The sequence below is a fragment of the Erythrolamprus reginae genome, chromosome 1 (genome assembly GCF_031021105.1).
Source record: "Erythrolamprus reginae isolate rEryReg1 chromosome 1, rEryReg1.hap1, whole genome shotgun sequence".
NCBI classification, from domain to species: Eukaryota; Metazoa; Chordata; class Lepidosauria; order Squamata; family Dipsadidae; genus Erythrolamprus; species Erythrolamprus reginae.
Window position 1 is genome coordinate 339,424,995 of NC_091950.1, and position 23,838 is coordinate 339,448,832.

Genomic DNA, 23,838 nt, shown 5'->3' on the forward strand with positions numbered 1-23,838 from the left:
TTTTGTCATGGATGCTTTTGTTTAGGCTTTTCCTAGTAATTTGTTATTGTTTTCTAACAATGTGTCCTTCCACAATATCCTAAATGACCACTCATATAATTTGTTTGCTAGCAATCTAAGAACACAGACAATCAGTTCATACACTGATTGTATGAACATCTGGAAATTATCACATACCATTGTTGGCAGAGAACCTCTGTAGTTCATCCAGCAGGCTTCAAGAGGCACAGTCTTTGGTAAGAAAAACATCTCTTTTTCAAGGCCATTTGGGAGAAAATCAAGACACCAGAAGGGGACATTATAAGGACATAAATAGATTCCAATATACACTAGAAAGAGATTCCTGTTCTTTTCAGGACTGCAGTGGTCCAATTATAAGATTATTCTTTATACTGCTATAGATGGTGTTGAAGCATAACTTTTGCATCACCCAATTAACCACTTAAATTGCTTGTGCAATTGAATTGGCTTTCCTTTTAGCAGTTGCTGAATCAATTCCTATTGCTATAATATTTATAATAAAATTCTCGAGCAGCAGCTTTTCAAAGCAAATGAAATCAAGGGAGCAAAATTCATGGCCTGATTCTGTGAATTGGTAGACCAAGATACAAGGAGTTGAATCCAGACAAACACATGTGCTCCTGACCATAGCAATGTCAAAAGATGAAACAGGCATTGTGACATTATGACACATGTTCTACCCTTTGTATTTGCATGGATGTTGTATGCAAGTACATAATGGATGGAGTTTGTGTTTCTATGTTGGAACACACATTTTGTTACTTGTCTCTTTTCCCACCATGCTGGCAGATGCTTACAGTCCTAGAACCCCATAAATGCCACTATTTGTGTTTTTATTATTATTATTATTATTATTATTATTATTATTATTATTATTATTATTTATTAGATTTGTATGCTGCCCCTCTTCAGAGACTTTATCATACTTGTTAGTACTATGTACAAAACCGTTGGGTTTACAATATATAAACAAGCTAACAATGAATGTTTGTTTGTATTGAAGTACTATAGCTTTAAGAGGTAGTGTTGCAAATTGCCATAAGAGGGAGCCAGAAGCATGATTCTCTGCTCTCTGCTCTCTCTGTTCTTTCTGCTAATTCACTGTGACTGATGTAGTAAGCTCTGTGTTAGTTTGATGGATTTTTAAGCTGTAATATATGCCTGATATGTAAAACAAAGACAGGCTTGTAATACTATTATTGTATTGGAGGTATTGACTGTTTAACTTGGCTATGCTATTTATAAAGTAAACACTATTTTATACACTTTAATATATCTACCTTGTATGACTGAATAATTATCATATCTCCTGGATATCTGCTGGAATCCCACATTTCCTCTGTGCATATCCTTGATAACTCAAGGATTCTGCATACTCCTTAACAATACTATTGACATTAGCCTTCCCTACTGTGATCCATTTCAGGAATAATAATAATAATAATAATAATTATTATTATTATTATTATTATTATTATTATTATTATTATTATTATTATGTCAGTACAACGCAGCAAACGAGATCACTATGCTGGATTTCGTATTTCATCACCAGTCGGGCGCTTCCCAAGCACCTAGGACTGTGTGATGTAGCGGTGAATTATGTTTGCCGATCCCAGTAAAGCGGCCTTTTGCAATTGACAGATGGAGATTTTGTCAATTCCGATGGTTTTCAAATGTCCGCTGAGATCCTTTGGTACTGCGCCCAGCATGCCAAGTACCACTGGGACCACTTTCACGGGCTTATGCCAGAGTCGTTGCTATTATTATTATTATTATTATTATTATTATTATTATTATTATTATTATTACAATGAACATTATACTGGAATTTTAATGAAAATAGAGGTCTGATAAATATGTGAATAGTGGGGAAGATTTTTTAATATAATTTATTAATCTCACTCTCCTCTTTCGCTGTTTGTAATCAAATTATGGTCTTCACAGTCCTCTTGTAATTTATGTTTTTTAAATGTCACTGAATTAAATGAAATATTTTGAATTATTTCATTTGTGTTTCCACCAAGTCAAGAAGCTTAAGTCTACCAGACAGAAGAGATTCTGCATATTTTAATGAAAGATAAAACAACAATATAAACATACACAAATTTACAGAGAAAGGATCAGTTTAAATACATTTGGAATAAAAGAATTTCTTTTTTCCCCTTAAAATATGGTATAAAAATAAATGCAAGAAACATTAACAGAATTTACAGACAACGGACAAAGACACAGACTTTCTTTCTTGATGTGAATACATCTGTGAGACAGAACCTTCTGTGCTAATTTATTGTGCAATAGCTGTGATGCCATATTAGGTATATTTATTAATATATTCTTTTTTTTTACATGTCTTCCAGTTTGTGAATGACAGCACTGTAAATAAACTGTGCCCAACAGAAGCTTAAAAAAAAAAGCTGTACTGGAAATTGCAGAAAATAAATAGACACAGATCCAGCTTGATATGAAGGCGAAAGTGAGCAGAGAGTTTTCAAAATGGAGGCATCAAAAGATTACAGTAGTGAGTTCCTTGGAGTCTGTAATGCCTTGATATACACAAAAGAAAACAAGTCAGGTCCTTGCTCATGCAACATCTTGTTCTATTGTCCTTTGATTTCAGGCAATAAGTGAGCTACAAAGTATGTATAATGACTTGAGTCTGCTTCCATGCTACAAGATGATCCTCTTAGTAGGACTGCACTAGACTGGTTAATCTCTTCGATGTGAGCGATTTCCCCTGGGGAAAAGATAGAAACAAACAAACAAAAGAAAACAGAAGACAGAGGCATGTTCACTGAAAACCCAGTTTATTATTAAGCACTTACTTGTCCACTAACATTTTTTCACAACCTTAAATATGGGATGTCTGTCCTTGGGTTCTTTCAGATATGAGCAGCTTATCACTTTGTTGCTGCAGTATCGTATTATTTCAGACACAACTGCACAGGTGGAACTTTGGACCATCTAAAATGATTGGAACCACTGGAATTGGTTCACCAAACCAGCTTCCAATCATCATCAAGAGAATCAAACCCAAATGCAAATGACTCAAGGGAGATAAGCCTCCTCTGATCAACGTAGGCTTGATTGGAAAACCATCACTTTTTCTTGGAACTCTCACATTTTATCGGGTGGAAGCAGTGAAGGGCTACCAAAATTTTTACTACCACACTGTGGGCATGACTTATGTAGGACACCCTGCATTTTCTTTCAATGTCTTTCAGTGCAAATTGAATGCTCTGGGATGGAGCTCCATTTTTGCTACCCCACTGTGTTCCCCCCATCCGGGCAGTAGCCCACCCCTGAGTGGAAGCCATTAAAATTGCATTCTGAAAACCATCCAATTTCACCTGCACATTTTCAGATTTCTCATTATCTGGTATTAATGTCCAAATGTTCAGTGTTCTGAAGACAGCAATGGAGATCTAAGTTTCATTATGAAACCCTGAATTTTAACGCGATGAATTGAAGCAATCAAATGGCTAAAATGGTTTACATTTTAAATGCAGTTCATTATTTATATTGCTGGTGATAATTACCTGCATATAATCCCCCCAACATCAATTCTGTATTGTTATAAAATCATCAAATCTGATCTTTCCTTTCTTTCGATGATTATCACTTGTACATATTAGCAATAATACCAAGAGGCCTTGTATTAAGGACATCTTAATGATATAGCAAATGGGTATTATGATGAGAAAAACAAAGTCATTGGGATTTCTCATATAATGTAGAATGTAGAGCTGAGAGCAATGGGCATCACCAATTTACATATTTCTACAAAACCACAGAGGTTTTGCAGTTCTAAAAATCAAAAATTTCAAAGTCATTAATGGAAATTATCCAGGTAACTTCTATAACTCTTCTTTTTCTAATTTCTATTCTAGGATCATATATAATTACACTAAACTACTATGTTTTCCCCAAAATAAGACTCTATCTTATATTTTTTGGAACCCTGAAATAAGTGCTTGGCTTTATTGCCATACACCCAAAAGCCCTATTGGGCTTATTATCAGGGGATGTCTTATTTGGGGAAAATAGGGTATACTTTCTTGACACTGACATCAATAAGGCAAGTGAAATATGTGAAGCTATCACACTCATTCCGCAAATCCTGAAACAAACCATGTCCACACTCAAATTATCTTGTGATGCCAAAAGGGAGATTCCTTTGCTGTAAGCATGCTATGTCAGCTGGTAATGCTATCTATCAAACTGCCTCACCAGATGAAGTTGTATCTGGTTGTTATAATAGTAGTCAATTGGTACAGAAGCCCAGTAATCAGAAAATGGGCATCAGTATGTATGTAAGGGGGGCATATATTAAGTACGTATATTAAAGGGGGGTGTATATCAGTATGTATATTAAGGGGCGTACATAAGTGCACTGGTGTGCCTTTCGTCCCTGTCCAATTGTCTTTCCTTTCTCTCACTTATCATATATATTTTCTTTCTTTCATATATCCTCTCCTCTAAGTTCATTTTACCCTTATATATATTACTACATGTCTATTTTTCTTCCTATGTATTTGTGTATTGGACAAATAAATAGGTATGTATGTATGTATGTATGTATGTATGTATGTATGTATGTATGTATGTACAATGCAAGTATATCTGCAAAGGAAAGTAAACAATAGGATAATTAGATTAAAATGGCATTAATTTCATTGGGCTGCAGTGTTTTTATAAACCTAGTTTGTTATTTGACATCTTCATATTTCTTACAACTTCATGATCAATAGATTGATTAAAGGAAGAAAATACTGTGTTAATAAAAAGGACACAGTTCCTACTGACATACATAGTATTAGAAGGGTCATTAGCAACATCTTTTATACCCTTCAATATTTTCTCTCTCATTGAAGTTCTGCTGTTTATCCATTGCTGGAAACATTCTGTAAGAAAACCTGCTGGAGCTTATGCATTTGATACAGTAATTTTAATAAGTGGATGGAGTTACCATCTTAGAATTTCTCATTGTGTAAGTTCTTCCACTAACATAAAGATACTGTACATAGTATTTGATTCTCACATTCTGAAAGCAAAGCAACTGGCTAATATATAACTCCCAGCAACCTACCCCTTCTTCTATCCTTACTGTCACATCTCATCAAATCCCAATTATATTTCTGGTGAGGAAACTGGACATCCAAACCCTGTTCTTAGTAGTTCCAGTAAGTCTCATCTGAATTAATAGCTATTTTTCAGATTTCAGATGGACTCAAGCCATGCCTGGAGTTTGTTGAAACTTGATCATCTATGCTAGCAAGAAAGGAAAAATAGAGGAAATTTTGTTACAATGGTGCAGCGTATGTGTGGTTATGGCTTTGAAAACACTCGTCGCTATTGCCAAAGAGGATATTTTTAAGAGTTCAGAGATGACAATCTACTATTTGAGACTTGGATTTACTGATTTGTACTAGTTAGAAATTTTCAGCAGATGATAGTATCTCAACTTGTTGGGATTCTGAAGCTAAACAGAATTGTACCTGGTTAGTATTTAGAGATCTTCAGACAACACAAAGTTCCGGTACAGGCTGCCTTCTCTAGGTTACATTGGGGATTGAAACTAAACGAAATAAAAATCCCTAAAATAGCCCAAGTTACTTCTGCACTGCTGCCTATAAGCAAGCCACCAGGGGTTGAGTTTGACCCTTAGGGGATAATTTTATAGTTATAATAGAGAGTTCAGTTACACATCTACAAATGTGTTGCTTTTCTAGGTCCTTTTTGCTCCCAAACAGTAACAGAATTCACAATGTAACAAGCTATACTGAAACCACCATGCAAAAATAGGGGTTTTTGTTTCAAACTCTCCACTATTTTTTTGTTGTTGTTTATTTGGCCGACAAGCAGGGGTACAATTCTCAAACAATTCTTAATGTCCAAGGTTATTTAAAAGGAACAGGATCTGGATGAATGGGTTACGAAGCCCCAAATGTGGTAAATTCTTAAATTTATATTTCATTCTATTACTATTAGGTTTGACTCTTTCCCCCTAAATATCCAATTTCTAAGTCCCATTCTCCAAATACCTAATTTTCCTTGCAAGCATTCGAAGTATTCAAAATCATACTGTTTGTAATAGAGATTTACTATGCCTGCTATGGGGTTCTTATCATTATAAAACCTTGCTTATTTACAAAATGTTAAGAGAATTGGTTTTCTGAAGACACAGAAAACAAAAACCATGATCTTTGCTGATGGTCTTCATAAACTATCACTTCAATATACACAGCTTTGTTAACTGACTGCAACAGCAAAAGCCACAATACAGCACACTTAGGCACATTCACACACACACACACCACAAGTGCTTACAGGAAACGCACACCACTCGGCGGACAAGGTCAACACACGGGAGTAGAAGCCAAGATCTTTCTACCTCTTTTCATAACAGGTTAGTATTCGCCCTCAGTGTTGGTGTACAGTTTTTATGGCAGGGGAAAATTGGGATGTTTCTGCCCTACAAAAATAAATGTGTTGAACGCTTTAGTTTGAACCGGTGCAAAGCTTGAAAACTGTGAATCCAAAGGCATTGGCACATGCATTGTTAAACAAACCCAAGACCCGAGTCTAATTTTTTTTTTACAGGTGGCTTTGATAAGAAAATGTGAGGTCAAATGGATTCAGTCTAATAACATTCTAATTGTCATACTCTCTCTTTAAAAGAAAAGGCTTCTGGTACAGCACTGAGGTGGCATTGTTGAACAGCTTCTTTGCCCTTGCTGTTTAAATTATTGCCAGCAGGGCCTGACTTGTAACATCGCCTGGTAGCTGGAGGTCAGCGTCAACAAAACCCACATAATATCAGAGGACAATCCGTCAATCGTAAGGCTCACGAGGTTATAAACTTACCACACTCCGTGTGAATTTCTCAAATGATGTTCGGCGATCCAGTGTGTTTCCCAACTTGTGAAAGAAAAAAAACATAAAAGGAAAACAAAAGCAAAAGAAGCAAAACAACAACATAAAAAATAAAAGCACAATGAAGCAATGGGTTGCTAAAACACAAAAGTCCTAAAAAGAAACCCACAATACAAAAGCAAGCAAAGAAGATGAAATGCTCATAGAAATAGAAGGGGAAATATATTTTCCCCTACAATTTTCCCCTGGGGCAGGGAAGTCAAAGTGCATAGAGGGGTATAGGTTGCCAACCTGAATTTAGTTTTAGGCATGCAGAGGAGCACAGAGAGGCTGGAAAGGGCGGGACGGAGACAATCACACTTGGCAACCGGAGCAGTTGTCCCATGCTTCATCTACCCCCCCACCCCACCCCACCCCTCCCTTGCATGGATGTCTGCCTGGGTCAGTTTTGACAGTGCTGATTCACTGGGTGAAGAACATCACTGACGTACGAGATCTGAGCTTTGCTTAGAATTAACTGCCAAGCCGATCAAACTTGGATAATACAAAACAAAACATGAAATTAAAACGAGACAAGGAGCCCTGCACATTCTGCCAATTACGTGACCACTTACACAATCTAAGAACATAAACTATTTTTTTTAATGTTTAGCCCTCTTCTGTTTAAGAAAAATCTCCATTTGTTTATTGTATTAATAGTATCTCACCTCAGGGAGGAGTATTGATTTTAAACAGTTTTCAAGGCACACATGCCATTAAATGTTAGGACAATGCATTGCTTTAAGTTCCTTGTATCTTTTAAAATGCTAAATAGCACAGGTGGACCAGATCCCTGAGGTACAAGGAGCTAGTTATCTCTTTTCTCTGCTGCTACAGGCTCAATAAGATGCTCCATCATATTACTACATATTATTACATACTATGGTACCGTCTAAATTTACATGTCACTCACTGATTGGCCTAGCTGCAAGTGGGAGTTTTGAATGGCTATCAGAAGCCGGCCGCCTCCAGGAAGCCTTTAAAAGCATAAAGTATAAATATTATACACTGCTCCAAAAAATAAGGGGAACACTTAAAAAACAATATAACTTCAAGTAAATCAAACTTCTATGAAATCAAACTGTCCACTAAGGAAGCAACACTGATTGACAATCAATTTCACATGCTGTTATGCAAATGGAATAGTTGTGCAAATGAAATATTCAATGAGAATATTTCATTCATTCAGGTCTAGGATGTGTTATTTGAGTGTTCCCTTTATTTATTTATTTTGAGCAGTATACTTGTTCCTGTGCCCCTGATCTCCTTTTGTTATGCGAATCTTAACACTATTAGTCCTCCGAGCCAAGACAAGCTTTGGAAGGGAGCTTATTTTTATTGTATTCCTAGGTGATGCCTTCTCACTCTTGCTGTTTGGATGGTTTAATTTTATTTCCTTGGTTTCCTGTTGCTTTTAACCTTTTAAGAGGAGGAACATGAACTAATTTATATAATGCCTTGGTAAGGCCACACTTGGAATACTGCTTTCAGTTTTGATCACCATGATGTAAAAAGGATTTTGAGACTCTAGAAAAAGTGCAGAGATGAGCAAGAAAGATGATTAGAGGACTGGAGGCTAAAACATATGAAGAACGGTTTCAGGAACTAGTTTAATGAAAAGAAGGACTAGGGAAGGCATGATAGCAGTGTTCCAATATCTCAGGGGTTGCCACCAGGAAGAGGGAGTCAGGCTGTTCTCTAAAGCACTGAGGGTAGGACAAGAAGCAATGGGTGGAAACTAATCAAGGAGAGAAGCAACTTAGAACTAAGGAGAAAATTCCTGACAGTTAATTTAAAACAATTGATCAGTCAAACGGCTTGCCTTCCCAAGTTGTGAATGGTCCAACACAAGATGTTGGATAACCATTGGTCTAAAGTAGTGTAGGGTCTCCTGCCCAAGCAGGGGGTTGGACTAGAAGATCACCAAAGTCCCTTCCAACTCTGTTGTTTTTGTTGTTGTTGTCAATACAACACAGCAAACAAGATCACTATGCTGGATTTCGTATTTTATCAGTCGGGCGCTTCCCAAGCACCTAGGACTGCGTGATGTAGCGGCGAATTAATGTGTGCTGATCCCAATAAAGCAGCTTTTTGCAATTGACAGATGGAGATTTTGTCAATTCCGATGGTTTTCAAATGTCCGCTAAGATCCTTTGACATTGCACCCAGCGTGCCAAGGACCACTGGAACCACTTTCACTGGCTTATGCCAGAGTCATTTCAGCTTGATTTTTAGATCTTCATATTTCACTAATTTCTCTAGCTGCTTCTCCTCAATTCTGCTGTCTCTTGGGATTGCAATGTCGATGATCCATACTTTCTTTTTCTCCACAATCAGGATGTCTGGCGTGTTAGGCTTCAGAATTCCGTCAGTTAAGTCTGAAGTCCCACAGTAGTTTTGCTTGCTCAGTCTGTGCAATCTTTTTGCAGCAGCTGAGTATGTGATCGATTGCTTTGTCTGTTTCTTTACAGAGTCTGCACTTTGGATCATCTGTGGACTTTTCAATTCTGGCTTTGATAGCATTCGTTCTAATGGCCTGTTCTTGTGCATCCAGTATTAGTCCTTCTGTCTCCTTTTTGAGTGTTCCACTTTTAAGCCATGACCAGGTCTTTTCTTTATCCACTTTGCCTTCAATCTTTTCCAAGAACTGGCCATGCAATGCTTTGTTCCGCCAGCTGTCCATACGACATTGAATTTTCTGTGTTGTTCCTTAGTTTGCTTCGCCTTGAGAAGCTTCCTATTGTTGACCTCTATCAATGCTGGCTCTCTATTGTTATTGTTACTGTTACTGTCACTGTTATTGTTACTGTTACTACAAAACTGGATTATGGATTTGCACTATTTGGATTCTTTATAGTCTGCCTTCCGAATTTTACAGACTGACACAACGTATCACTCCTATGTAAGCATTATTCATTAAATTCTACATATAGCTCGCAAACCAGCTCTCCATTGTTTTTGCACTATTTTCCCCCTACTGGATCTTTAAACATTCAGTCCCTTGGGAGTTGGGTGGCATATAAATCCAATAAATAAATAAATTCAGCACGAGGATCCGAAATAAGCTACATAAGTACATTACGTTGGATCCAGAGGTCTGATAATTATGAGCTCTAAATTATCAGAGTTAACTGATGCTCTTTATAAGATCTCCATGTAGTGTGGACAGAGGTATAAGACCAGTGGAAGCCGGCTATCCATGCATATCCATTCTCCAAATTCTCTCTGTGCATCCATGTCCTTACGGTATTTACTTTGGGGGGCTTGCATAAATGAACCCAATACATGGGTTCATCCAGTAGTAGTAAAAGTAATTAATAACACAAAGCCTTTATCAGCAGTCGGTTGCACCTGGTTTGGACTGGTTCTTAGAACCAGTAGTGGCAGCGGCAGTCTCTTCCCATCAGCCTGGAACACTTATGTACATGCAAGTGTGTGTGCAAGCATGTGCACGCAAGTGCACATGCAAATAAATACCAAACTAATTCGGAACTCACTACTGGCATGTGTGTACTATGGTGTCCATTAAACCCTAGGTGACATCCATGGACATCCAAAATTAATAGTCATAATAATAATAATAAATATTTTGAAGAAATATAAAAAGTCAAAACATTCCCAACATCAAACTTCTCAACCTTGGAAGGTCTTGGTTCTCTATTAACACACATTGTGGGAAGATCTCAAAGAGGTCTCAGCTTGTTTGGCTATGTGCAGAAACTGTCCATGACCAGGAACTTTAAGACAAAATATCTCATCCCAGATTCTTCAGTTTATTTTCAGTTTTCTCCTCAAAAAGAAAGATCAATGGTAGGATGGGGATGGTGACTCAAGTTATCCACCCATACCATATTACTAGCATTAAGGTAGCCAGTTATCTAGAGTTATGCAGAACAATTCAAAGTTTTTGAAGTTTGCCTGCTGGAGGATTATTTTCTGTTTGATTTTGCCTCTGTAACCTTTCTTAGTCTGAGCTGGAAAAATTCAGACAACTGCTAGATGGCAGCAAAGACTGAGGGTTTCCCTCTCACAACTTGTGGTCTGTGTTTTTAGATCTGCCAGCCCTTCTCTACAGATATCTAATAGGATGTGAGCAGGGGTGGGCTACTACCCGGAATGGCAGGAATGTCATTCCAACAGCAGCAATGGACTGCGTAGGCCCACTCCTTTGCTGCTGGGCGTGCACGCACATGCATGTGCAGCCAGAGAGATTCCGGTAAAATTTACCAGTATTTTGCTTCTGCGCATGCGCAGAAGCAAAGAAGCAGCAATTTTTATCCAAATCTGGATGTCGCAAGGATGTCAACTTGAGATTTCGGCTGCTGCACGTGCACAGCAGCCAAATCTCGCTGCGGCACCTAGAGCGGCAACTGGGGCCAGCAGACAACAGCTGCCCGCCTGAGCTCCGGCTGGGTGGCTTGCTTTCTGCTGTCCCACGCTGCTGGCATCTCTCGGGCACATGGGAGAGCAGAGAGCTCGGGGCTGCCCTGCCTGCTGCCCGCACCATGGCCCATCAACCAGGAGATCAAAGGTAAGAACCGCAGTGCAGGGGAACGGGCAGGCTGCTCGTGCCGGCATCAGGGGCGGGGTCAGAATGACTGTGGCTGGCAATGCGGTGGGTGGATGGGAACCAGCAGCTCCCATCGCTCATGCCGGTGCAGGGGGTGGGGGGCAGTGGGCTGGGGGGTGGGGCGGCAGGGTCTGGCGGCTCAGCTCTTACCTTATTTTGCCAGTCGCAAGTGACCGGTAGCTCTTGTCTCCAATTTCCAGGGGTTTTATGCTTCCATGCATGCGTGGAAGCAAAAAACCCAGAAATCATGCATGCTTGCATCTTCACATGAGATTTGGTTCCTGCACATGTGCAGAAGCCAAATCACATGCCAGGCATGGGTGTGCACCAGGGGCATGCGAGGCACATCGGGCACACACACAGAGATGCTTTCCCGGCACGTTCTGGTAGGGCTGAAATCAGTAGCCCGCCTCTGGATGTGAGATACAGACAGTAAAAATACAAGTCTCAGGTATGAGACCAATTTGTTTGTCTCCAAGAAATCTTTGTACTGAATAGTCCAATCAAGAATAGTCCAATCAAGGCGAAGGATGGTAAGGCAAAAACAATGAGTATTAAGGTAACTCTTTCTTCTTTCTTTTGGTGGCCAAAAGTCCCACCAAAAAATGAACGGGGACAGGAGAAGATAGACAAAAAGAAAGGACTGAGAGTGTGAGAAACAAATGTGCATGGGTAAGAATATGTAGAGTCTAAATGTGTTGTAAGTACACATTTAAAATCATTTATAATTGTTCGATTTTGGGAACATTAAGCTCACTGTTCTTTCATTATGTTCTCCTTCCTTACTGTCACTATCTAACTGTTCTAGCTTCCCAAACATGGCAGACCCTCTGAAGTTAAATCAATGACTCCTTTATTAGGAGCATCAGCAGCCCCAGCAAAAAATTTATCTCCCGCCGCAATGCTAACGAGTCTGACTGGCAGGAAGATCAAAGAAGGGCCGTTTGTCTTCGGTGCTACCAGTACGCCCTCCGAGGGCATCACGGGCATGTGAGCATCTGGTGGTGTGCCAATGCCTGTCGATGTGATATTTGCCTTCTGTGCATGCGCAGCAAGTGAAATCTCAAGTGAGGATTCACGCACGAGCGAGATTTCGGCAATTTTCACCAATATTTTTACTTCCACACATATGCAGAAGCAAAAAAATTGGTGAAAATCACTGCAATCTTGCTTATGTGAGCATCTTCACACAAGCATCTTTTCACTTGCTGCTCAAACGCAGAAGCCAAGTCGCACTTGTGCATGCTCATGTGCATGTCAGGGACACACAGCTCCATGCGCATCCCGGATTTTCCTACCAGGGTGGCACTAGAAATAGCGTAACCTGGAACCCATTACTGAGGAAGATGAATCGTTGTCTGCCACATCCATTCATCTCCGCCCCCTGACTTTTATCTCCAGAGCTAGGATGGGACTTCGCTAGCAATGGTGGCTCTTTCATCCCAAGGATTGGCCCCCAGATTTCCACTGCCCTCCTCTCCTCTGCTTTCTCTGCATCCACGTACCAGGCACTGGACCTAGTTGTTCTTCCTTTTCCTCATCAGTCACCTCAAGACCTGGGGGCTGTTGACTCCATATGAGGGCTCCATTTCTCCCTCTCTCTCTCTGTGACAGCTTCATTACCTCTTTCCCTTCGGAGCTCTCACATTGCCTTGATGCTGACCCTGACATCCTCATCTGATTCAATTGCTGGAAGGGCTAGAGGCCAATAGTGCACTATCTTTCTAAGGATGTTTTAATGGCCTTTTTTTTCAGCCACAAATCCTGAACAAGACCAAGAAGAAGAAAAATTCCCAGTAACCAAGGATTTATTGCTGCAAAATTTCATGATTTTATTAAGTATAGATTGAGTCCTTATTGAACTTAGTGGAATTTACCTTTGACTAAAAAAAAGCTTAGATGAAACAAATTCAGTGTTTGTAGCTTTGTGTAATTAAAGTATATCTGCTGCAAAGTAAACAATCATACGACATCAAATATAATTATATGTCTTTCTAAAATGTTTTGACTTGCTCTTATCTGTTTTGCTGTTGTAGTCCTACAATTCCTTGCAGAATGATACAAAATAAATGTCTACATGAAATTAATTTGCTCATGCAAAGATGCAAAATAAATATAGGCATGGATCCCACTGTTATTACGGAATGCTCAGATTGAACTAAACTCTTTACCTACCAGATATTCAGCTCATTTGCCCAAAGAGAGAAAGTACGATATATGGGAACCACTGCTGAAAGAATAGAAATACATAGAAAAGATGGAATAATACCTTCTTCTTGGCCTGCAGTAATTCCTGGTAGGCACTGGATCGTATAAAACGTGGATATGAGTCACTTTTCATCAACTTGTAGATGTGCTCCTAAGATAGAAGAATATAGAAAAGTTTTTCACTTTTGAAAGTATTTTTTTAAACAAAAGAAAGAGGATACGATTAAAAAAAATGCATATTATTGTGTACATGTGGAAAAGGCCTTGAAAATCTGGTTCTGTTAATACAGTGCTTACTAAAAATTGATTTCTAATAAAGCCGCAAACTTTAAGGTTTTCAGTTAAAGAAATTAGCAAGAATTGGCATCAATTCAAGCATTAGGAGAGCCTTCTGCGCAAGCTACTTTACAAGGATTTTGTTTCAGCAAAAAGAGGCTTTTAATGGCCATTTATCTAATTTGCATGAATTAGTCAATTTTACACCAGTATAAAATTTAGTGCAAAAATGTCAAGAAACCCAAGAACTTTGGCTCTGTGATATTCTCAAACTAATGATTGTTTAAGGAAAATCTATAAGCAAAAGAGATTCTTGCCGGATCACTGAGTTCATTTGGCTTATAAAAACATGTGGGGGGTTTTTCTAGGATTACTTACTTGTCCTATAGCTAATGTTATCTTGAACGATACATATCATAAAAATATAAAAATATATACAGTGGTACCTCTACTTAAGAACGCCTCTACTTAAGAACGTTTCTAGATAAGAACTGGGTGTTCAAGATTTTTTTGCCTCTTCTTAAGAACCATTTTCTACTTAAGAACCCGAGCCTGGAAAAATTTCCCAGGAAATTTGAGAGCAGCATGAAGGCCTGGCCAGTTTCCTGCCATTTCCCCTGAGTTTCTCTCCCTGGCACAATGTATGAGAGGCAGCCTCGTGCCGGGTGTATGGGAGGTGCATGCTCCTCCTCACCACCTCAGAGTCCCTCTTTTTTTTTAAGCCTTAAAGTTTTGGATTTTTTTATTCCCCTCCCCTCACCTTCTTCTGTCAGCAACCACTGTCCTCCTCCTCTTCTTCCTCCTCCTCCTCCCACCCAAATTCTGAGCTTTTATTTCTTTCCTAATGGGTTTGCACATATTATTGGCTTTTACATTGATTCCTATGAGAAAAAATGCTTCTTATACTTACAAACGTTTTTACTGAAGAACCTGGTCAGGGAACGAATTAAGTTCTTAAGTAGAGGTACCGCTGTAAATCAAAAAGTAATAATCTGCGACGGCAGAGCATTTTTCTCAATCAGATGGTTATCAACCAGGTGGTTATCCCCACAGGGATGTGCCAAAGGTCCCCAACCCAAGAGGGCTGAAGGAAACACAGTTATCGTCCTCTGTGGCTGATCACAAAGTACTTGCTTCACACACACACACACACACACACACACACAGAGTCCAAAATACCCTTAGCCTTTTTCGAGTGGATGGAAACAATTTTATTTTGTAGAGGTTTTGGATGCTGGTACATTTGAGTTTTAACTTCCATGTATCTCTTAGTGCCGTGGTAGCAAACCTTTTTTTCCTCAGGTGCCGAAAGAGTGTGGGTGGTCACTATCATGCATGCACAAGTGCCCATACCCATAATTCAATGCCTGGAGAGGGCGAAAACATCTCCCCCCCCCGGAGGCCCTCCAGAGGCTGGAAACGGTCTGTTTCCCAAGTTCTGGTGGGCCCAGTGGGCTCGTGTTTTGCCCTCCCCAGGCTTCAAAGGCTTCTCTGGAGCCAGGAGAGGGTAAAAATGCCCTCCCCCATCCCCCCTGTAGGTTCTCTGGAAGCCAAAAATGCCCTCCCAGAGCCTCTGTGTGAGCCAAAAATCAGCTGGCTGGTACACAATGCCCACTGAAGCTGAGCTAGGGCAATGGCTCGTGTGCCAGCAAATATGGTTCCGCGCCACCAGTGGTACCCGTGCCATAGGTTCGCCATCACTGTCTTAGTGTCATTGTATTGTAAGTTTTTTGGAGTCTTTCAAATGAGTAAGTATACAGAGCATTGTATAATTATAAAATAAATAAAATAATCCAGTAACAGAAACAGAGGCTAAAGGAGCCATCATATAATAAAATGGAAAGAAAGACCAAGCAGCAGTTCAAAGATACAAAGCATTAAAAGGCTGAGAGTTTTTTTTTTTAAAAAGTATTTCCCTGGTGCTGAAAAGATAACAAATGATAGTGTAATTTGGAAATGGCTACTGAAAAGTCTTTCTTCCAAGTAGTCACCCACTAAGTCAACATTTGAGGGTTTCTATTATCTTTAAAGGTGCAAGAGGATTAAAAAGTACATAAAACACCTCTTCATTTTTAAACAGTAGCACTTCTGTTTAGACAGCTGCCAGCTGATATTTTTTTCATATAAGACAGCTACTAAAACAAGTGTGCTCAAGCACACAGCTCGCAATAGCCCACAGTCTTAAACACCAAAGCTGTATCTCAGAAAAACAAAGATAGAACAGTGTTGCTCAAACTTGACAAGTTGACAACTTGACATGCTGACTGAGCAATTCCAAGAGTTGAAGTTCACAGATCTTAAAGTTGTCAGGTTTGAGAAACACTGCACTATCCAATCACTTCCACTATTGCAAACCTACCAGAGACCAACAAGGCAGCTGGTACAGAAAATATGTATATAGACAGCCATCTAGTGGCATCAAAATTATTGGCATTTTCTGCATAGATTTTAGCAAGTAGAAAAATTCAGATGCATTTTTAAATAAAATGTCACCCTACATTTCTGGACCTTGTCAGTAAAATGCAGGCAGCTGTAGCCAATGTTTCTGGCTAATTTACTGTGAGTTGAAGATAAAATTCAAGACATTGGACAGCTGCCTAAAGTTACGAAATGCCCTACTAAGTTGATTTAGCTTATTCACTTGAAGAAGACTGAATTTGGGTATGATTTTCCAATTCATTTGAGGAAATAAATAATTGTTAATGTTTTAATAGTAATTATTAGTGATTTAATATTTGAAAGTGATTTAGGGTGATTTGGATCAATTAAGTAACCTGCTTTCTATTATTCAGCTTGTATCTGAAAACTATGTGAGTAAACTACAAGTTTTATATTTTGAACTCAGATCCTACCTTTTCCTTGTACTCAGTTTCTTTTGCATGTAACTTATTGGAGTAGAACAGCCTAAATTTTTAATAGGAAATCTCAGTGCCATATAAAAAATACCAAATCCAAAGCAACACAACACAATTCCAGACCAAAGAGACCATTTGTCAAGATAAAAAGAAAGTATTGTTTCATTTTAAATTAAATTGAATTATTTCAGTTTAATCAAATCCTTCCCTTAGTCAGAGGGATTCTCAGAGGGGATGAGGCAAGCAAGTGATAAAAACAGCACTGTGGTATCTTGACACAAGTTCCATCCTCTGTACAAAAGAGGCAGGGCTTCCATTACTACAACACTACTCTGCCTTCATCATACTTTCAACTTCTGTTGCATTAAAAGTTACTTTGGAATAGTTCTGTGGCCATTCCCAAAACTTTAGGAGTTGACTTGTTGGTTAGGATCAATGTGCCACTAGCTACAGGGTGTATATGGGGGAAAGTTATAGTATATTTCCATTACTTACTAAGTTATTTTTAGAATGTAAATAAACTTGGTTATCCTATTAATTACATTATATGATTATTAAGAAACTTTATTATTAGACAAAAAATTTGTTGATTCAAGGAAATTATATCTAGGTTTTATTGGCACAAGCCTATTTTAAATTAGCGGACAAGTTATTAAAATAGCATTTAAGCTTAATTTCTAGCACATTGCATACATATAGTGATCTTTGTTAAATACAGATTTGGAATATATTAGAAAAGGAGTCAGAAACAGTTTTTCACAGCTCTATTCCTCCATCAACACATCACCGGTACATATCTGTATAAATATTTATACCAACCTGAGCATCCCCAAATGTATAACGCCCTGGCTCCTTCACATTCTGTGTGGTTTTGTCATAACTTTTTGAGTCTAGATTAATGGCACTTGGTGCTCCAGGGGCAAGGAATTCTTGCCAGATTTCCTGTACTCTAACAGGAACCTCGCGGATGGGTCTCTTCTTCAGATCTTCTACTGCTAACCAGAACCTGTATAACAAAATGGGCAAAGAGCAGTAATAGACTGGATACTGAATCATCGTGAAAGGTTGGTTTGATTTAAAATATCCCTTTAAAAATACATGTAGAAGCCTGAAAGCATTGCATCATCTCTCTGGGGTCTCATTTCACTTTAATGTGAAGTAGATGAATCCATTTCTCATACATCTTTGTGGTGTGCGTGTGTTTTTTCATTCATAGTTCTTCTCCATGTTCACATTATTTTTGAGATGTTTCAAGAATAACTCCATTTTTTTTTTTACTAAATCTGCACTACTATTAATATTCTCATCATCCCATCACCCATCTCCTCCCACAAATGGCTGTATGGCTGTAATTTTGTTGCTTACTCTCTCTCTCTCTCTCTCTCTCTCTCTCTCTCTCTCTCTATCTATCTATCTATCTATCTATATTTTGACAAGTGTACATATTGGTAATATACATTGATATAACATTGTTTATATCTATAAAATAGGTACTGATAAGAGGAAACATTAAGATAGGGACAGTAGGCACATTGGTGCACTTATATATGCCCCTTACTGACCTCTTAGGAATTGGGTGAGATCAACAGTGGACATTCTAAGGGCGTTTGATGATGAAACAACAAAGTCAGGTAATGAGTTCCAGGCATTAACAACTCTGTTGCTAAAGTCGTATTTTCTTCAGTCAAGTTTGGAGTGGTTCACTTTGAGTTTGTATCTGTTGTGTGCTCATGTATTGTTATGGTTGAAGCTGAAGTAGTCCTTGACAGAAAGGACATTGTAGCAGATAATTTTATGAGGTATGCTTATGTTGTGCTGAAGGTGATGTAGTGCTAAGCTTTCTAAGCACAGGATTTCAAGTCTGATTGCATAAGGTATTCTGTTGCGAGTAGTGGAGTGGAGGGCTCTTCTCGTAAATTATCTCTGGACACTTTCTAATGTATTTATGTTCCATATGTGGTATGGGTTCCAGACAGATGAGCTGCATTCCAGAATTGGTCTGGCGAATGTTTTGTATGCTCTGGTTAGTAGTGAGATATTACTGGAGAAGAAGCTACATAAGATTAGGTTCCTAATATGATTTGATTGCTTATTTGTACCCAGATTATCATTAAATGTATCTTATGATTTTTAACAAGCTTATCTTTTCTTTTATGTACACTGGGAGCATGTGCACCAAGACAAATTCCTTGTATGTCCAATCACACTTGGCCAATAAAATTCTATTCTGTTCTGTTCTGTTCTAAATATTAACCTAAATACATGTTTGAAGTATTTTTTTCTCAAAAATTTGATAGATAAATAACTTCAGAATAGGGAGCTAGTAAATTTTTTATAGACGTGTCAGAATTTTCAGCGACAGATGTCGGCAATTATCTTACTGTAGTTAGAGTTCAAAGCTGATGAACATGCATCTCCAATGTCAGGGCAATTGTATTTAAGGCACTGTTATTTTATTTATCAGGCATATCTTGTGGATAAAGACAATTCAGGAGAAGTGGACAAATGATTTTTTTAAAAAACCTGCATTGTTATGATTAAAACTCTGCCCCTTTTATATGTGCATCTTGATGGTACATGTTGGGTTCACCATTTTGACCAAAACACCAGAACCAAAACATCAGAACTATGGTTATAGATATGGGAACTAAAGGCAATATCGACTCAATTTGTATTCAGTGACTCCTTTCAGCAATCTATAACCATCCTTTAAAACTAAGAGACATGACAATATGTACTATAAAGATGGAGAAATTGCCGTATTATAATCATTGTAGCATTGTATGATTTTATTTAAATCCATAATTAATCAACACTAAATATAGAATTTATCAGTATAAGAGAAGTATTATGTTTGATTTGAGAAAAAAAACCTCTCTATAGAGTTTTCTTTAGTATTCTGATAGGCCATGAAAAGATATATGAAACATCAGAGTCAGATGGGAACAAGTAGATTCTATCTAGTGATGGGTTTGCCTTCTTTCCTCTCTGAATGCATGTAAGGCAATATGCTCCATTTCATCATCCCTTTGGTCTTTTGCATCCTTCTGTGATAGATATCATTTTAATCCCTAGATCAGTACATCCTATATTCTATGTGTAAGTGTGATGAGATGAGATCCAGTTTGATGTAGTGGTTAAAGCACCAGGTTAAAGCTAGAAACCAGGAAACTGTGCATTTTAGTCCTGCCTTATACATTGAGATAATGCCAGTAATACTCTCTCAGGCATTGATATTAGGCTTAGTCGACAAGCCACTTGGCAAATTCCTGTTGCAACCTTTGGGTCGATTTGAAAAAAGCAGACCCTGCACTTGTGGGAAGAAGATGGAGGAAGAGGAGGAGGAGGAAGAAGTAAATCCTTGACTATCTGTGGTTAGTGGAACATCAGGTACTAAGAATCGGTGTGCCTGGATTTATACCTTTAACACTCTAAAATAGAAGTGGGTTAATACAATGCAATTAATATTACATTAATATAATATTAATATTAATAGTTATATGCAGAAAATACAACTTTAGCAACAGAGTGGTCAATGACCAGAATGCACTATCTGACTCTGTAGTTATTTCCCCAAACCCCCATAATTTTAACTTTAGACTGTTTACTGTAGACCTCACCCCCTGTAAAAGGCATGCATAAATGCACCAATGTGCCTACCATCCCTGTCCTACTGTCCCCATTTATTTGTATCCTTATACTGTATTCATAATCATGTTTATTCCTATATCTGTTATCTTATACATGTTAGACAAGTAAACAAACAATCTATGGCAACTTTATGACCTGTGGACCTTATGACTGGGTCAGGAATTCTGGAAGTTGAAGTCTAATAATAATAATAATAATCTTCAATGGTTCAAAGAATAGGAGAAACAATGAAAAATAAAGCTTGTCCTCTTCTTTATCCCACTAAACAAATGCATTAATTATAAGGAGTATGTCACTGGATTAAAATTCTTTGGATTAAGTAACTGATAGTTTGGTTTAGAAGAATATACTGTAATTACTTTTGTGCAGAAAACTGTGTTGAAAATCACAGTATAAACAAGTCAATATATAAGGATCTATTTAAATTACGTAAGGATAGTTCACACCAAAGAATAATTTATTTCATGTAATCAATCAAATAATTTCGTTCATGTAATTAAATAACCTCCTCAGATCATAGAAACATAGATGTCTGATGGCAGAAAAAGACCTCATGGTCCATCTAGTCTGCCCTTATACTATTTTCTGTATTTTATCTTAGGATGGATATATGTTTATCCCAGGCATGTTTAAATTCAGTTACGGTGGATTTATCTACCACGTCTGCTGGAAGTTTGTTCCAAGGATCTACTACTCTTTCAGTAAAATAATATTTTCTCATGTTGCTTTTGATCTTTCCCCCAACTAACTTCAGATTGTGTCCCCTTGTTCTTGTGTTCACTTTCCTATTAAAAACACTTCCCTCCTGGACCTTATTTAACCCTTTAATATATTTAAATGTTTCGATCATGTCCCCCCTTTTCCTTCTGTCCTCCAGACTATACAGATTGAGTTCATTAAGTCTTTCCTGATACGTTTTATGCTTAAGACCTTCCACCATTCTTGTAGCCCGTCTTTGGACCCGTTCAATTTTGTCAATATCTTTTTGTAGGTGAGGTCTCCAGAACTGAACACAGTATTCCAAATGTGGTCTCACCAGCGCTCTATATAGCGGGATCATAATCTCCCTCTTCCTGCTTGTTATACCTCTAGCTATGCAGCCAAGCATCCTACTTTCTTTCCCTACCGCCTGACTGCACTGTTCACCCATTTTGAGACTGTCAGAAATCACTACCCCTAAATCCTTTTCTTCTGAAGTTTTTGCTAACACAAGTAACAATATTCAATCGAGACCTCTGATCTTTCTTTGACTCTCTGGTTAGTCATTCTAACATGGAGTATTCATCAAGTGAAAGATTCATCTTGCATCTTCATCCAGCTAGCCTTTCAATAAGATTATAATTTATGGTACTCCCAGTTGGAAAGGCAAAAAATGCCATCTGTGTTTGAGCAATGCTGTGCTAAGAGTAGTTATCAGATGTGTGGGACAGGTTTTGCCTTTTTTGATTTTGCATTTTTTAGAAATAGATACGCACCCATAAACAAAATTCATGCCTTACAAAAATTGATACCAAGAAAAAATCAGCAGTAGTGATCATTGATGCAACAAAATGGGGTCTTAACATTTATGGTTAAAGACTTTGTAAGATAACAGTGAAGATATGGGAGCTGCATTTCATCATATATGAACCTGTACTCAGCATCCATCAAAATTATAAGAAAGAAGGAAGACAGGTAACAGGGCACCACTTCTAAGCTTCCTGTAGTCTTTGCTATGCCTGCCTGATTTCAGAGCATTTTGTGGCAAGAGAATCAAGGTTTATTTATTTTTCTGCAGAGAAGAACAAACAAAAATGATTAAGAACAAACAAGAATTATTAGGAAGCTAAAACATATGAAGAACAGTTACATGAACTGGGTTTGTCTAGTCTAATGAAAAGAAGGATTAGGGGAGACATGATAGCAGAGTTCCAATATTTGAAAGGCTCTTACAAAGACGAGGGAGTCAAACTATTTTCCAAAGTACCACTAGGCAAGGAAAGTAATAATCAATGTAAATTAACCAGGGAGAGAAGAAAACTTAGAGTTAAGAAGAAATTTCCTAACAGTGAGAGCAATGGAACAACTAGCTTTCAGAGGTTATGGATGCTCCATCACTGGAAGCTTTCAACAAGAGATTGGACAACCATTTATCTGAAATGCTATAGGTTCTCCTAGTTGAGCATAGAGTATGCACTAGAAGCCCTCCGAGATTCCTCCCAATTCTATTATTCTATGTTCTATGATTTTTCTCCTATGAGTTACATAGGAGGTATTCACATATTGGAATGAAAATGGATAATGCAAATAATAATGAAAAATAACAATAAATCTGAGGCCAAGAGTAAGAAGAAGTCAAAGAAGCATCGGAAGAAGAGGAACAACAGATGCTGCAAACAACTCAAAATAGAGGAATTGTTGCTGAACAAAGAAATGGCAAGTGAGTCATGCATCTTCTTATTTTTCAATAAATATACTGTTTTGGATTTGGATAAAGAGCTGTCATGCCTAGAGGACAAGGAACAATTAGAAAATAGCAAATAACCTAAGGACAAAAGGACAAAAGGGAAGAGGAAGATAAATTTATCTTGAGAAATACATGACATTGCAAGAAACATTATCAAAAGATAAAAAAGAATCCAAGCCATAAGAAATATTATAGGAATGAAAGTAAAACAGAAAAGACTAATCTTTAATGTTTGGCTAAATTTAATTGGGCTTTAACATTATTCTGTGTCAATTAATGTATGGCATTAATGCCAAGTGCGGAGAAGACTGATAAATATAGTGAGGTTTGAGGGTCAATCCTACAAACAACATCAGGAACTTGTATGCTTAACCTAAAGAAGAGAAGGTTATGGAGAGACATATAGTCATTGTCCAATATATGAAGGGCTGTAACAAGGAAAAGGGTGTAGATTTATTTTCCATAGTACCTGAGAATAGTATGAGAAGCAACAATTGAAAATTCAGGCTTGAAACAAGGAATAATTTCCTGATTGGGAGAGCCATTAAATAGGAGAACAGTCTGGCTCCTGAGGTGGGTGGAAGGAGTCAAGAAAAGATTGGACAGCCATTTATCTGGTTTGAAGATTCCTACATTGGGCATGGGTTGAACTAGAAGATCTCGTGTCAGAAATAAGTTTATTTCTTGAAGTAATATTCCAATGCAAGAAAATGGTCTCTAACCATAGGAAAGGCTAATGTAATCCATAATCAGTATGTAATCATGGGTTTGCTAACTGTAGTGCAATCTGATTGGCTGAAACCTATATAAAGGAAATAGTACCCTTGCATGGGTGTGGTTTGTGGTTTTGTAGTTTGTAGTTAATGGTTTGTGCATAGGGGTTTGTTGGTTAGTGC

General features: G+C 38.0%; 1 protein-coding gene across 3 annotated transcripts in view; it reads right to left on the reverse strand.

The window, feature by feature from the left end:
* Nucleotides 1–2,069: 2,069 nt before the first annotated feature.
* RGS7 (regulator of G protein signaling 7) overlaps nt 2,070–23,838 on the reverse strand; it is a 225,059-nt gene continuing 203,290 nt past the window's right edge. The window contains exons 15-20 of one of the 3 annotated variants that reach the window (XM_070740670.1): nt 17,665–17,851; nt 13,776–13,865; nt 6,894–6,942; nt 5,727–5,730; nt 5,638–5,684; nt 2,526–2,758 (exon numbers count right to left, since the gene is read on the reverse strand). In XM_070740670.1, the coding sequence (XP_070596771.1) occupies nt 2,622–2,758; nt 5,638–5,684; nt 5,727–5,730; nt 6,894–6,942; nt 13,776–13,865; nt 17,665–17,851 (514 nt within the window). In that variant the 3' untranslated portion in view covers nt 2,526–2,621. Of the gene's footprint in view, nt 2,759–5,637; nt 5,685–5,726; nt 5,731–6,888; nt 6,943–13,775; nt 13,866–17,664; nt 17,852–23,838 lie in introns of all 3 variants that reach the window. The other 2 variants (XM_070740662.1, XM_070740653.1) reach the window with 2 other exon arrangements.